This window comes from Panthera onca, chromosome D3 (assembly GCF_046562875.1).
Source record: "Panthera onca isolate mPanOnc1 chromosome D3, mPanOnc1 haplotype 2, whole genome shotgun sequence".
NCBI lineage: Eukaryota > Metazoa > Chordata > Mammalia > Carnivora > Felidae > Panthera > Panthera onca.
This window is the reverse complement of record NC_138350.1, coordinates 68,979,792-68,996,185: the sequence shown is the minus strand read 5'-3', so window position 1 is coordinate 68,996,185 and position 16,394 is coordinate 68,979,792. Positions and strand designations below refer to the sequence as shown.

The following is a 16,394-nucleotide window of genomic DNA, read 5'->3' as shown; positions in this document are numbered from 1 at the left end:
TTCTTCCCTTGATGTTATCAATACCGCATTTGTGACAACAGACCTGAACCCCCTTTGGTGTCAGGAGCCAAGGTGGACGGAGGGCACGCCATCAGAACACCATCCCTGCCACCCAGTGGCGGTCCAGCGTCCCACCCAGTGGCAGAATTTATAGCAACCCTGACAGTGATAGTCCAGCCTCTGCTTGAACTATCCCAGGGACAGCAAACTCGCTTCCTCGTGAGAGGCCTGTTCCTCTCTTCAACAGTTTTTCTTATTAGAATGTTATGCTTAATCTTCTTGGTTGTCCTGGATCAACTTCCTCCCTGTGGTCTGAGTGTGGTCTCCACTACGCAGAACCAGCTTAATCTCTCTTTCACATGACAGATTTTTAAGTATTTGAAAATTATTTAAGTTATGATGTCCCTATTTCTCTGGTTGGGGCACCTGGCTTCACTATTCCTCAGACCCTGGAGTGGAAAGTCCCTCAGTCTTTTCTCTCTCCACCTCTCCTTGACATTATCTTCAGCTATCCCCACATGGCAGGGCTCCCACACTCTTCACCACCCGCCTCCACCCACCTAAGAGTGCGGAAATCCAGGTTGGGTTCTGTGTCAGGGTCTCGCCCATATGGGGGAGGGGGATCAGAAGTCACTGCTGAATCCCTCATGGGCTGAGTGCTAACTTGGAACAGGTGAAAAATAAGTCTGCGTTGCCCCCAGAAAGACTCAGAAACGACCCTGAAGAAACTGCAAAGTTCAAAGCGTTCCACAGCATCAAGGCTGTTAATGCCATTTTATTGTTATTGTTGTTATTATTTTTGTTAAGTGAGCTCTAAGCCCAACGTGGGGCGTGAACTCACAAGTCACGGGCTCTATTGAGCCAGCCAGGGGCCCGGGTTAATACCACTTTAAGTCCCAAGTTCCTAATAAAGGCCTAGTTGGGGAGTTTGCTCAGGAGGCTGCCCTCTGCTTGGCGGGCTTCAGACTTTCCTGCTTTCAGACTCTCTAAAGGGATTTTGAAAGACCATGTATGTCTCCACACATTTTTAGTTTAATAACTAAAATTTTAGGAAGTTTAAATAGTTGCAGAAGATGCAATTTTTGGCATATTGTACCTACTGTCGGCTCAAAATAAAACAGTCATAGCACCCTTGTAAATGGATTCAATGGGTTCTCACTGCCACAGCATTTTGATACCCCAACACTCAGTGGGTCCAAACAGCACACATTTATTATCTCACAGTTGCTGCGGGTCATAGACTTTATTAGCTCCATTTCTTTGAGACACAGCTTTTCTGAATCCTCTGCCTGAGGGTGTCTCACGTGGCTACAATCCAAGTATCAGCTGGGGCTGTGGTCTTCAAGTCCAGTCTGGAGGCTCAGCTAGCAAGGGATCCACTTACCTATTGGGAGAATTCAGTTCTGTGGATCCTACACCAGCTGGGGTATTTATTAAACACACAGACTCGTGGACTACATGTGGACCAATTGAGTCGGCACCCCCTGATACCCCTTAATCCTGCTATACATTAACATTAAGGAATCACGGGCATAACCACAAACGCTTAGGCTCCAGAGATCTAGTTGAGGGTCTGCTCTCTGACCTAGAATGTTTCCCCCACCAGCCTCTCCTTGCTCATCTGTGAAAGAGATTTATTATCCACGCTTTCTTTATAGGGTTGCTCTGAGGCTGAGACCAGACAGGTCACAGAGGAAGACACTTGGTAAATTTTCTGGCACAAGGTATGTTTTAAAATGCCTTTATTATTATTCAAAGGAGGGAAGGACCACATCTGATTGTGCGATTAGAAATTCACAAAGCCCTGGCCAACAATAGGATTCTCCTCAGGGAGGCGATTCAGTTCAGTCAGCATGAACTGAGCTTTTTCATCTGTGCCAGGTATGATTGAAGCTAGAAAGTTGGAACCAGGTTGGAGGTGGGGAGGAAGGATGGAAACAAATGAGTTTCAGGTTAATGCCAGGTCCTAGTGGTATTACTGGTGTTGTCTACCTGGAAGGTGGAAAGGTGGGTCTATGGTAAGGTTAGCATTGGATTTGAGAGTTAACAATGCTGTGAGAGGCAAAATGGGGGGTGTGGATGAGAAGAAGAGGTTCAGAAAATGGGCCACAGTTTTATTGAAGAACCAGAAAGCAGAATTAGAAAAGGACATCGCAAAGGGATGGTTAGAGAGGCTGGGAAAACAAAAGGAGAAAAATGATACATGGTAAGGAAGGAGATGGTTTAATCTACGTAGTTAACCTAGTCAATTTACCTAGTCAATTACCACGCCGGGCTTCAGAGGGAGAAGGCAATGTCAATAGGTTGGAGGTGGTGGAATCACTTAGAAAGGGACTAAAGCAGCAATTTTTTTTAAAGCTTTTAAAATTCATTTAAGTAATCTCTACACCCAAGTTGGGGCTCAAACTCACAACCCAGAGATTAAAGAGTCAGATGCTCTTCTGACTGAGCCAGCCCAGCACCCCTCAAGCAACATTTCTTAACTTTGGCTATCATTAGAACTACCTGGGAGCTCTTAAAAATCCTTTTGCCCAGGCAGCACCCCAGACAAATCAAATCAGAATTTCTCGGAGTGGGAGCCAGGCATTTGTTTTTGTAAAAGTGCAGAAAGTGTTGAGAACAGGTGAATTGTGGAGGACTTTGTGTCAGTGGAGACAGCTGGTAGCTCGTACCTCACAAAGTTTCGCAGGAAAGGAGAACAAAGAGGTGCTGATAGAGGCAGGACCACTGATGAAGCATGGTGGTGGAGAAGCCAATGGGGTCCCAAGCAGAGGTGAGGACTGAGCCTAGCAAAGGGGGTGTCTTAGTCAAAAGGAGAGAATCCTCTGGAGAGGTGGGAAAAGAGTGTTGGCTCCACCCCCAGCCTTTCTGATTCAGTACGTCTGCGTCCTGACAATTTGTATTTCTAACAACTTCCCAGGTGATGTTGACGGCCCCGGGGCCACACTTTGAGAGCTACTAGAGAATAGGAAAGGAAACTATGCAGACAGATTTTTGAGTGAGAGAGAAGTGGTGGAGCCATTTCCTTTATGCTCCTGTCAGTGATATGAAGAGCTGCATGTCAAGTCCATGGAGAATTCTCCAAACTTTGGTCACTGCCTTTGCCAACCTTGAGAGTACAATCATTTAGCGTTGTGGAGGTGCTTACAAATTTCGGATACTAGGGTCCCACTGTTCACCAATAAATCAGAATTCCTGAGGGTAAGATGCCTTCCTTGGTACTGGTAAAACTCCCTAGGCTATTCTCTCTGAAGAGGCACAGCTGTGAAGGGCTCGACAGGTGAATTAAATGGAGAGCCTGCATTCTACGTGGGAAGAGTTTAAGAAGCCTCTTCCAGGGCGAGCGGCTCCAGAACAATTTCTGCAGCAGGGACGGAAGGCTGCTCTGCCTGAGAGCTCACCCTCAGCGGTAATTCCTCATTCAGGTACGAATACCCTCCTCAGAACGCTGAGGCCGTCTTCCCCTACAGCACGCACTCTCCCTCCACCAAGTCTGGCCAGCTCTTTTCCTTTCTGGCCGAGGCTTATCTTTAGCTGTAGGTTGAAGAGGGACTGAAGCTAGCAGACTACGCGTCCCTAGCAGGGGCGACAATAAATGAGGTAGAAAGCGGCTAGAGGAATGGAGAGTGCATCTAAGAGAAAGGAGAAAGTGCAAGACTTTCTAGAAAAACCACAGTCCTCTGATGGGGGGTGGGGGGAGCCTAGTTAGAAGCCCTCGATGAAACAGGCAAACAGAACAGATACTCCCCTTTCTCCTAGTAAGGATTTCAGCCCAGGAAGCTCGGTTTGATGGAGGCCACCGTTAGTATATCCGAGTCTCCTTCTATAATCTCTTCTGACAACTGAATTTTGAGAAGGAGAATGTTGAATACAGCCACGTAAAGTCGGAGGAAAACGTACGGAAGCCGTAGACTTTCCCCTTTATTCCTCTACTCCCTCGCTCCTTCTCCCCTCGCCTCCTGTCAACTTTCCTCTTTCTTGTCTCTACTCTATCCCTGCCCCGCTTCTCAGGGTCGCAACCCGCGAGCCTCGGGAGCGTGGCGCGGCAGGTGCCGCACCCTGCGCGCACCTGTCCCGGCGTGCGCTCAGCGGCCAGCAGGGGGCAGCCGGCCCCGGCTCCTCGCCCAGCCCCGCCCCCGGCCCCGTGGACCCCGCTGCGGCGGGGGCGCGGGAGGGCGCGTCCAGCCCGGCCACGGCAGGGCTCAAAGGCGACGGCCGTAGCGTCCCGGCCGCCCGCTCCGCCTCCGGCCCTCCCTCTCCGGCGCCCGCACCTCCTCCCATACCTGAGCGGGGAGCGGCGCCGCGCCGCCTCCTCCCCCGCCCGCAACTCCTGCCCGGCCACAGCTGCGCCGCCACCGCGGGAGTAAAGGTCGCGCCGGCCGAGGGCGAGCCGGCCGCGGTGCCTCCAGGAAGCCGGCGGGGGCAGGTCGAGGGGAAAGAGACAGGGAAACTCTCGGCCGGCCCGGGAAGATGGCGCCAGGCGGGCCGGCCGTGAACTGAGAGCCGGCGGGCGGAGAGGAGTCGGGACCTGCCGCCCAGCGGGGCACGAGCGAGGGCCACACGCCAGGCGCGGTGCCCGGGCTCGGGCCGGCCCGCGGGGTCATGTCGGTCAGCGAGCTCTACGGCCAGGTGAGTACGGGCCGTGCGCTGCGGTCCCGCCGGCCCAGGTGAGGGCGGCGCGCTCCCGGCCGCCTCGGCCCTCGGGGGGCGCCCTCTCCCGCAGCCTGAAGAGGCGGGGGGTGGGGGGCGACGGGAGCCGCCGAGTAGCCTTCCCCTCGCCTCCTCTCCGGCGTCCCGAACTTCGGGTGGCCGAGAAAGTTTGGCTGTTCTGGGAGCGCCCTACGCTGACTCGCCGCGGCTCCCGGCAGCACCTCGGCTCTGCCCGTGATCGGGGCTGTCGACCCCTCCCCGAGGCCCTGCCGTCGCTTTCCTCGCGCAGTTCTCCCGCTGACTTTCCTGGTCCGTGGGGGCGTCCTCGCCGGCGCGGGGACTGCTCCGCTGCCGCCCCCTCCCTTTGCCAGTGGACCCCGCTCTAGCTGCCCTGCCGCGCTAGCTCGCAAGGGCGTCCCTCTAAAGGCTTTCTTCAGGTCACCAGTGGGGGGAACCCCGAACTTTAAGGGGGTGTTCGCACACTTGAGGTGGAAAAAGGGACCCGCTCTGCAGTGAGGGGCCCGGTAGCTTGTGGGAGGTGGAGGTTAAGCGATGAGTAAAATGAGATGCTTTAAAGGATCAGAGATCCTGGGGGAGCAAATTCTGAAGTTCCCGGGGGTGGGCGGCCGGAGGTGGTCCCTCTGCGTGGGTACTAGGAAGGCCTCAGTTACTGCTAGGAAAGGGTTTGGAGTAATGCTGACCTGGGGGTGGAGTGTGGATTTCCAGGATGCCCTCAAGGTCAGAAGGGATGTGCGGGGCTCGCTCCCCACGGTCGGGAACAGGTGCGGCTGGGTGGAGGCGCTCTGCTTCCGAGGCAGTTCTTTTAAAGTTAAGGACCAGCCGCCGCCGCCTCCCCGAGCGCCCACGGGTGCAGCAGCATCAGCAGCCACCGCCGCCGCCGCCGAGGCCGGGCCCCGCTCAGGCTTCAGGGTTGGGGCGGGGGGAGGACGGGGAGGGGCCTGGGCCTTTAAGCAAGTGCCCCTCCCCCCAGTAAGTTTTAGATACTTGCACGCCTCGTTTTTTCCGGGGCCGTGACCCGTTTGACAGTGTCTTGTGCGCCCGTCTACGTGCGGAGTGGGGGGTGGGGGGGAGGTGTGCACGCGTGGGTGTGTGATTCCCAGGGTACACGCCCCGGCCGACAGGTTTAGGCGAGGAGGAAGAACGACTTCCGCATCCTCACCTAGCTTTTGCTGCCAGGTGCCCCGCGCGTGGGCGAGCTGTGCGGCTGGGTGGGCTGGCTACTTTTCCATGAATTTTCCGACTTCTCCCGGAAAATGATGGAACCCAGCTGGGCTGATACTCAAGAAGTGGCTACAGGGACTGTAACCCAGGTGGGGTTGAGGGAGCCTCCGGTACCTACTCTTACCCCCCCCCCCCCCCCATGGTTCTCGGCCCCAATTGGAGATGGGCTACAGTTTCTGGAAGGGGGGGGGGGGTTGGCAACGAATGTAAGCTGTAGGGAAGGGGTGGGGGAGGTTGGTGAAAATCTCTGGCACTTCTGGCTTTGAAAAGCGCCCCGCCTGCTTTATCCCTGTGAGTCTTGGGAGGAGACCTCAAAGCGCCAGTTCTCAGCTTTTCCCTTTAGTGGGTTGTCATGAACTTGGATTAAAGCTGGATACCAGCGAGGTAGGGGAAAAACTTGGAGTGGAAAGCGCCAAAGCTTTAACACCCTGAAGTGCATGGAGATACAGTGCCAAATCCAGCGCCTCCATGGGCTATACCTGCAATGTATCAAAGTCTCATCAGGTAATTGCTGTATCATGTGAAGCGAATCATCAAATGAACCTGTAACTTCTGAAGCCGTGATCTTGAAAAACCATATTGGATTGCTTTTTTAAAAAAACCACACTTTCAGGGAAAACACTCAATTTTGTTAGAAAGGAGTATATTGTATGTTATAGGTGAGTGTATTACATGTTAATTGCTAGAAATAGTGGGGAGTCTGAGGTAAAGTTAGAGTGTAATTTTCTGGGCTTGTACTTAAGACAGAACTGTTCTAGGAAAACCGATTGGGAGGACACACAAGTCAAAGTAGCTTAGTGGGTGTGAGGGTTGGACATAGCTCAAAATAGAATTCCTTCCTAGGGTTGGGGGGTGGGGTGGGGCTTTACCTGGCCATTAATGGGTTTCTAGTTCTTAATCGTGTTCAGGTTTATGAATCTGAAATTGAGACTTTCTGTGGCCCACCTAGTGGCTTCCAGATTGAATCTCTAAGCAGTTCTGTCAGTTGAACATACTTCTGCCTTACTATGAGAAGCTGTTGCATTGTTTCCTAACCATTATCCCCCTACTTGCTAGGCTGGAGTCTCAGTATGCATATGAATCACAAATTACGTAGAGAAATCGTGCCTGCTACTCAGATTCATTTTCTTAGATGATTTGTTCATTTTGGTGTATTAAAATAGCCAATGTTCTCCCTTTTAACTTGCTAGGCTAGTCTAACGTGATGAATGCTGGATCCAGGCACGCACTCTAATGTATTATGCATGATGGAAATAATTATCCATTATGTCAACAGCATTTATAAGTGGGATGGAAATATTAAAGCCCTTTATTGACTATACCTGTTGCTTTAGTGGCCTAGTTGGAAGATCCTATTGTGAATGAGATCTTTAAGTGCATAAGTTAACCTGGAAGTAAAGTTTCAGTTAAGAACTTAATGTCTCCGTCTACTCTTAACTAAGAAAACGCTTCCAAGTTCCTATTGTCTTGCTCTTTGCCTATCTGATCTCTCCAACTGGAGGCTCTTATGTTGTGTGAGTCTTTTTTTTTTTTTTTTTGTTTTGTTTTTAGCCCTTGGCAAAGGGCACTTTGTATTAACAAGGGCACACCTGTTTTCAGATGACTGCATACCTCACCTTTGAGAAATTGGCTTCCTTTGTAGTGAAGCTTTTCTGGGTGGGAAAAGAAAATTAAAGTCCATGGCAGACACTTTGAGGGTGATGTCAAGGTGAGTCAGCCTTAACTACTCTTCCAGAAAGTTGGAGCTGACCATGGGTGATCTGGTCACAAATGGCATGTATATGACAAATCTGTCTTGTGGGTTAGAAACCTGGGTGAATTTGTCCCAGGAAGGCACCCAAACATGTGCAAGCATGGGAGGTACAACTTGATTGTGATAATTGCGGAAAATAATCTGACTTTGAAGTAAAAAAAAAAAAAAAAAAAAAAAATCAGGCTGAATAATTTTTTCCTATAAAACCCTTTATAGAAGGGTTATTCTTGGTGGAAAAACTTAAATATTTCTCAGATCATTCTTCCAGTATGCCGCTTTTGATTTTTAGCAAAGTGGGAAATCGCCAGACTGAAACCAACATCCTCCAATGACTTTTTGATCCCCCCCCCCCCCGACCATAAGTGGTTTCAGAGAAGTGGAGTGCTGCTCTTACTAGTGGAGCCACCTTGTGTGTGTTAATGGTGGCTTTGTCCTATCCTTACCTATGCCTTGAGTAGTGCAGGTTTCTCCCAAGTGTCTGGAAGATCTCAGGAGCCTCCCATTTCCTCTGTACCCACTGGTGGAGGTGCTAATGATTCAAACTCTTTAGGCTCTCAGGTGACCTTTCAATAAAAGCAGTGATGGTAGAGACATTAAGTGCTGGTAGTGTTCTTCTGTCGACCCTTGACTCTTCTGGACACTACCCGGTGCTTGTTCACTCCTGATGGCACCTGTGTTTCCGTCAAAGGTTCCTGCTGCCTGAGAATCCATCCCCTCCCCACCCCCCCCAACCTAGGCGCAGCCCTTCAATCAAGGGAGTGTAACAGTTGTAGTTTCCAATGCCCCCCAACCTCAGGAAAGGGACTGCCCTAAGGTGCAGCCCGTGCTCTTTCTAGAGCTGTGGAGGTTGAGCCAAAGTTCCTCTGCATGAAACTTTGCTGAATATCACACCCCTGCTTGCTGCCTTTTCCTTCCGTCTCCACTCCACTCCCCTCCCCTGGGAGCACTGCCTAATGGATCACCTGAATCGGAGTTCTCATTTCCTTTCATTTCAGGATCTGATTGGGGGAACCCTGCAGCTTGGCTGCGTGGATGGTGAGAAACTTCAAGGCTCTGGCCGCCTCAGGGTCCCATGAAGCTAAGCATGGAGGCCGTTAGTAGCTCCTGCCTCCCTCCTCCCTTCTCAGTATCGCCCTTTGCTGCTGTTCAGTCCCTAGCTCCCACTCCCTTTCCCATCTGCTCCCCTTCATCAGATGGGCCTTACAGGCAGAGGGCTCCTAGCTCTGCTGCGAGCATCAGAATTCCAGAGTTCGCATGCAAATTGTTACTGGGTTCACATGGTATGTTCTGTATTAGTTGTGTGCAGTGAGCGAGCTTGCCCTGCCCTGCCTCCCATTGTCCGTGGTTCTGGTCCTGTGCCTTCTTCCCAGTTAGATTGAGCACCTGGAGGGCAGAGGCCATAGCAAACGTGTTTTTAGAGTCTCCAGTGTTCAGCACTGTGCCTTCTACTTAAGAGATTATTTGAGGGCTTGTCTCTTGGCTCCTTACCTGCTCCCCCCGGCCCCCAAGTCCTGCTGGAACTTCTCTGTAGCCCTTTGCTGACACCAAGTCTCCTGACTCAGACCTCTTGGGGAAAGCTTGGATTCTAGCTGCTAGTTCTCTCCAGTTTTCTTTTGGTTAATCTTTCACTTCATTGGCTGCAGGATGGCCACCCTTCAGAAGGTTTTTTGACAACCCCACGTCTGGTTGAAGTCTATTACCGCACTTTTTTAATAGAGCTGGCATTCACTTGCTATTTGGAGGGCTTAAGGCACCTCTGAGTAGAAACTAAATATCCTTTTTAAGGTCTGGCAAGGGCTTTTTGTTTTTCAGTATTTTCTGTGGTAATGGTCAACTATAGACTGCACACAACCTTTAAGTCCAAGTCCAGCCTTCCCCAAGTGATTGTGTATTTTGTTATACGTAACTTTCAAGGTAGACCTGTATCGGTTGAGCTAGTTGACCCATTATTTTAGTAGATTCCCACAAACCACATTAAAAAGCAGTCCATTTAAAGGTGAGTGAAGGGAGGTGTCGGGATGGTTCAGTTGGTTAAGTGTCTGACTTTGGCTCAGGTCATGATCCCATGGTTCATGGGTTTGAACTGAGTCTACTTGTCCTGTCAACTCGGAGCCTGGGGACTGCTTCAGATTCTGTCTCCTTTTCTCTCTGCCCCTCCCCCACTCCCATCCTCTGTGTGTCTCAAAAAATCTTGGAAATGTGTGTTCTGATGGGCTTGTCTGCACAAACATTTTGCATGGTCATCAGGCAATGAATCCTCAATGCACAAAGTTAACAAGATAGTGTTGCCATGTGTTGTGGGAGGAGTGCAGATCCTGTTGGAGGCATTTGGTGGAGGCAGTGGTCAGGTGGGCTGCAGTTGTGGGGAGAGAGTTAGTAGTAGTGGGTTGTGAGTTGGCCTTGAATGAACAGGACTTGAAGTGGCATGGTGACTGGAAGGAGGGTGTTCTCAGAGGACCATGGGAGAGTAGTAGGAAGCATGGGGGCAGGGGTGAGCAAGACTGATTTTGGGGTATTAGCTGTAGTAATAACTTCACTCTTGATTGTGAGAGAATTCTAGACTTCAAGAAAAGTTGAAAAAATAGCATCGACTTTGTGCATTTTTTTCAAATTTCCCTAATGTTAATACCTCACATAAGCACAGTCCAGATACAGTGTGCATACCTATGAACCTTATTGGAAGTTCATCAGTTTTTCCATTAATGACCTTTCTCTGGGTCAGAGTCCTTTGTAGGATTCCACATCTTGCTGAGCATTTAGTGCCCCTAATCTCCAATTAGAGACCGTTCCTCGGTTTCTTCTTTCAGGTCCTTGGCAGTTTGAGTATTGGTCAGTTATCTTGCAGAATGACCTTCAGTTTGGGTGACTCTGATCTATTCTGCTTACATGGGGTTTCTGAATTTTTGCTAAGAGTAGATCAGAAGTGATGGGGCTTAGTGCAGTTACTTCAGGAGATGTGGGATATCAGTGTGTCCCATTTCTGATGGTATCACTTTGATTCCCTGGTTTGAGTGATGTCTATCAGTTTCCTTCTATTGAGAGGGATTTACATACTGAGATGTATTGCTTGGTATGCCTGTCTTGTTTTTTAGCCACTTTGGGATTATTGAGCCTAGAACTCCACAAATGTTTGTGAGCAAGGGCAGGAAGAGAGTCAAATATGACCTTGAAGTTTATGACTTGATGTTAGGGAGACCATGAGCAGCAGGGGGAGGGGCAGAGAGGGAGATGCAGGATCCAGGCTCTGTGCTATCAGCACAGAGCCCGACACTGGGTTCGAACTCCTGAACCATGAGATCATGACCTGAGCTGAAATTGGATGCTTTGCATACTGAGCCACCTAGGTGCCCATGGAGTAATAAATTTAAGTGGAATGTATCTTTGAGAACCTAGGACCTTAGAGAAATGTTAAGATCTGGGGTTCTTACAAATAAAGATGGGTGGAATTTTCTCTAAAGAGATACAAGTCTTGGTGTGATTTTCTTTTTTTAAATATCTGATCATGACCTTGGGGTAGACAGTCTTGGCTTCTGGCCATGATCTTGGTATGGAAGGTCCTGAGTATGCAGTTACATGTTAAGCTCTGACAGCTTGGAACAGGTACATTCTGAGCCTTGATTTATCAAACTGGGATGGTACCCATGTCCTAAGACTGTTGGAGGATCATGTGCTCTAATATCTAATATTAAAGATGTAAAGTGACTGTCATGCAGTGTCTGGCATGCTGTATGGATGTAGCACCTGTTCAGCTTGTGTCCCCCTTGAGTCACAGTGCTGGGTGGTGGTCTTTTCTCCTAAGCCTCACTTGCCATTCTGCAGGGGCATTGGCCATAAGGGGACTCGAGGGAGAAAGGGAAGAATGGTTTCAAATAAGTCTAAGTTGTAGACAACTAAGGCATGGGAATAAAAGGTTCCACTCTCCCACCACCCCTTGGGGAAGGAGCAAAGAGTGGTTTGAAAGAACTTTTCAACTTAAACTGTGCTTTCTGGCCTTAGAGTTTTTAAGGGAAATTAAACATTTTTCACAATACCCTTTTTTTTTTTTTCCTGTGGATACGAATGATTATTGAAACAATTCCTACAATGTGGGAGGGGGAAAGGCAAAGTCTCTATTAACCCCATTTCCAGAAACAGCTGCTCTTAACTAATATACGTATAGTTTTCAGACCTGCGTGTTTCAGTGGGGGAGCTACTGAGCACTTGAAATGAGGCTGGCCCAAGTGGAGAGGAGCTGGAAGTGGAAAAGAGCTCAGATTTCTAAGACCATACAAAACATCAATGTAAAACAACACTTATACTCTTAGGTCGATGAAATGTTGAAATACTTTGGGTGTATCGGGCTTAAAGCATTTGGCCTATTTTTAACATGGCTACTAGAAAACTTAAGATTCCATGTGTGGTTTGCTCTGTTGCTGTTGTACATCAATAAGAGTGATGCCTGATACAAGATCTACTTAAAGATGGGATCATGGCATACGTATTACTCCAGATCTTCATCTATGGCCCCCTCCTGTAGCATATAGAGGTAACTATCATTTAATGACTGTACAGTACACCATATTATGGACTTCCCATAATGTTTACTGTTTCAATTTTGATGAACATTGAATTGTTTACAATTTCTTTGGTGTCGTGAAAAATGTTGCAGAATGTTCTTGGAGCCTCTTTCAAGTATTTACTTAGGATATGTTCCTAAAAGTAGAACTACCGGCATGCACGATTAGTCCTCCTCAGGGTGACCAGGAGCTTCCAGAAAAGAAAGGATCTGTTTCTTCAACCCTCCCCAGCACTGGCCATTGTTCTTTTAAGTTTTGTTTTTTTTTGAGAGACAGAATCCTGAGCAGGTGCCATGCTGTCAGCACACAGCCTGGTGCAGGACCTGATCTAATGAACCGTGAGATCATGACCTGAGCTGAAATCAGAAGTCAGATGCTTAGCTGAGATGCCCCTGTGCTGCCATTGTTGCTCTTTTTAAACTTACACCACATGTTTCATTTTTGACTTAATTTTCACTGGAGGATTGAGCTGCTTCTGCTTAGTGTGCTCATTTGTAGTTTTCCTTATATTAAGTATTTGTAATATTAAATTTTAGAAATAAGTTACAGAAACTGTAATTCTCAGGATAAAATACAGATTTTTTTTTTTTTAAAAGGCACATTGGCATTTTCTCCACTTAGAGCTTGCACATTTCTGTGCTCTATAATGGGGTGGGGGGTGGAAAACTAGGATAGCTAACTTATGGAAACCTAATTAACATTGCAGTAGAGAAAAAAAGAACTCTCGTGAACTATTGGTGAAGCCACTGTGGAAAAACCTATGGAAATTTCTCAAATTACCATGTGACCCAGTCATTCCAGTGCTGGGTATTTACCTAAAGAAAACAAACACTAATTCAGAGTCCTAATTTATGGACTAATTTATGGAGTCTTTTTTGGGCCAGGTGTCTTTTTTTATATCTCCATTTTATTTCCACTTAAAGTTAACAGTGTTATTGGTTTCAAGAGTACAACCCAGTGATTCATCACTTACCTAGAACACTCAGTGTTCATCCCAACAAGTGCCCTCCTTAATGCCCATCATCCATTTAGCTCATCCTGCCAACTGTCTCTGCTCCAACCCTGTTTTTTTCCTCTGTATCTGAGTCTCTTGTGATTTGCCTTCCTGTTTTTATTTTTTTCTTCCTTCCCCTATGTTCATCTGTTAAATTTCACGAAGGAGTGAAATCCTATGGTGGGTGTCTTTCTCTGACTTCTTTCACTTAGGGTAATGCCCTCTAGTTCCATCCACATTGTTGCAAATGGCAAGATCTAATCCTTGATCTCTGGGTAATATTCCTGTGTGTGTATCCATTGGTCAATGGACACTTGGGCTCTTTCCATATTGGGCTATTGACAATAGTCTGCTGTAAACATTGGGGTGCATATGCTTTGAATCAGCATTTTTATATCCTTTGGATAAATACCAGTAGTGCAATTGCTGGGTCGTTGGGTAGTTAATTTTTTGAGGAACTTCCATATGGTTTTCCAGAGTGACTGCACCAGCTTGCATTTTCAACAGTGCAAAAGGGTTCTCCCTGTCTCCACGTTCTCTCCAATATGTTTTGAGTTCGTTTTAGCCATTCTGACAGGTGTGTGGTGGTACTTCGTTGTGGTTTTGATTTGTACTTCTGTGGTGAGTGTTGCTGAGCATCTTTTCATGTGTCTGTTAGCCATTTAGATGTCTTTCCTGGAAGAACGTCGGTTAATGCCTTTTGCCCATTTCTTCACTGGATTATTTTTTGGGTGTTGAGTTTGAGTTCTTCATAGGTTTTGGGTACTAACCCTTTATCTGATAAGTCATTTGCAAATATCTCCCACATACTATACACAAAAATAAATTCAACATGGGTGAAGGAGCTAGGTTATTTCTAAGTGCTATGTATTAACTCACTGGTAACTCTTCCTCATAACAAGTGAGGGAGCTGGGCTTACATGACCTGCCTGAAGCTATACTCCTCCTGGGTGGTGGAGTATGACCTCACCCCCAGGTGTCTGGTCAAGGGCTGGCTTCTGCTAACTCGCCTCTACTGCCTTCCACGAGTTTTTGTTTCATTGAGGGTGGGTCTGCAACCTCTGTACAGAAGAGTCAGGCACATTCTACCTAGCACTGTCCTGCCCCTGCCCCCCCACCCCCCACAGTGGCAGAGCATCCCCCCAGAGCCTAAAAGATGGCCTGACTGCAGAAACAGGGCAGATGATCCGACCTTGTAGTTCATTTAGGAGCTTAGTGCTTCTCTTCCTTTTACTACCACCACCCTCAAACCCATGGGCATCTTGGTGCTTCTTCACACTGTCCCAAATGCAGGCAAGATCATCATTGGCTTTCCTTTGTTTTCATGCTCTCAAAGAAGTTCACATTTTCAAGAGCTAAAAGGAATGAAAGATGTGACACTCAAGCAGTGTAAAACTATAAACTGTAACAGCTTGTTTGCTCCTTTCCAGGCACTTTGTGGCCCCATCTCCCCTCCCCCAACTGCATAGCGGGAGCATGTTCTTACCTACCATGCTTGGTGTCTACTAAACTTTTCATTCTAAGATTGGAGAGCCAAGTCCAAAGCCTTCTCGGTTAGGAGTGTGCCCTGCCCACTGTTGGCTGGGCAGTTACTTGCAAACTGAACACTCTTAACTCTCAGGTTGTCCACTTGGCTGTCTCAGACCAGGTGTCTTCTCCAGCATCTGAGGAGAGCAACTTCCAGAAAGATAACCAGGACTCAAACCATTTCTACTGTAACTGTAGGTGCTTATCTGGGGCTTTGTCAAAGTACTCTCAGAAGCTGCCCCTGAGTTAGGGGCTTTTTAGGTTGGACACCAGGAGGGAGGTCCTCGTATTGTCTGGATCCTGGCATGGAGGAGCACCGGTAACATATTAATTTGTTGTGGAAATGATCAAGCATGTAGATCTGAGCTCTGAGTTAATGGCTCAGAATGGTCCTCTTAACATGTATTCTACTGGCTCATAAATGACTGCCCTCCTAGGAGTGATTGATATGGGCCTGGTAGGTTTTTCTCTCCTTTGCTGAAGTTTGGGGGAAGGAATGAAGAGGCCCATCAAGAAAAGAAAAGCTAACGATCTTTCTCAGAGCTTCTGTTCTAAAGCTCAAATGTGTTGTGATGTGAAATCCTAAAAGTTAACAAGAACATCCAGATGCTTTCTGTATGGAGTTCAGAGACTTTCCTTCTAATATCCTGTGTACCACATCCAGGTTCTCTGGCTTAGAGACCAGCCTCCACAAGTAAACATACTGGGCAGTAGAATTCTACTTCCATATGTATTCTGACGTGGGTACTGGTCCCCTCTGGGGAAGATGAAAAGGTAAACTGCTTGAGCTGGAAAACCATACGAATACTCTATCTACTTGGTGTGCCCTGGCCATTCACTTGGGATTTAATTTAATTTCTCTCTCAGTAACTGGCCACCAGACCCTGGTGCAATCTTGCCAATGATGTGATGCATGCTTACAACGTATTATCTCATTTTATATGTGGCTAGTATCGTTTAAGGTGCTTTAGAAAAGATTACATATAGAAGGACACCACTTCTATGAACTTCTGAAATTAGCAAAATGGACCATCTTGAAGGATGAGGAAAGTGCGAGGGAACAACCATAGTAACCTTGGGGAGGGGCATAGAGTGGGGGAAACGGGAGTGGGAAGTTTAGCAGTCTGCTAGATTGCATGGTGAGTTCACAGGCATTTGTTACTGTGCTCCATCAATTACATGTCCCACTGATTCTACTAAAAATAGGATGAGTTACAAAGTCCAATTTTACAATAAACCTTTGAGCTAGCTAATCTTGGATTTCTTTTCTTATGCATGTGCAATTGATGGTTGAGTGTGTATTTTGGCAAGATTGCTCTCATTCAAGATGTAGGTTGAATCTTCTCCCATCCCTCTGTTCCCAAGATGCGATTTTTGCATACTGTAGAAAATCCGTAAATGCTATTGAACTGGTTTAAAGCCTACCTGTACTCTCCTCCTGTTTCCGGACCATGTTGCTTTGAGGAAAGGCTTCCCCCCCCCCCCCCCCCCCCTTAAGGACCTACCTTTACCGTAACATGCCCCCTGTCATTTTGGCATGGCTTTGGCTTAGGATACACAGTGGAAGGCACATCTGTTGCCTCTGGCACTTGCCTGAACCTAGGAGTATGGAGCCTATCAGGAGATAATTCAATGTTTTTCTTTGTACTGTGCCCAAAGGCTTAGCACAACG

At 47.9% G+C, this 16,394-nt stretch overlaps 1 protein-coding gene across 3 annotated transcripts in view; it reads left to right on the top strand.

Moving 5' to 3' along the window:
- The first annotated feature begins 4,160 nt into the window (after nucleotides 1–4,160).
- Nucleotides 4,161–16,394, top strand: part of MYO5B (myosin VB) — a 343,332-nt gene continuing 331,098 nt past the window's right edge. Inside the window, exon 1 of one of the 3 annotated variants that reach the window (XM_078435248.2) lies at nucleotides 4,161–4,629. In XM_078435248.2, coding sequence (XP_078291374.2) covers nucleotides 4,603–4,629 — 27 coding nt within the window. In that variant the 5' untranslated portion in view covers nucleotides 4,161–4,602. The remainder of the gene's footprint in view (nucleotides 4,630–16,394) is intronic. The other 2 variants (XM_078435245.2, XM_078435247.2) reach the window with 2 other exon arrangements.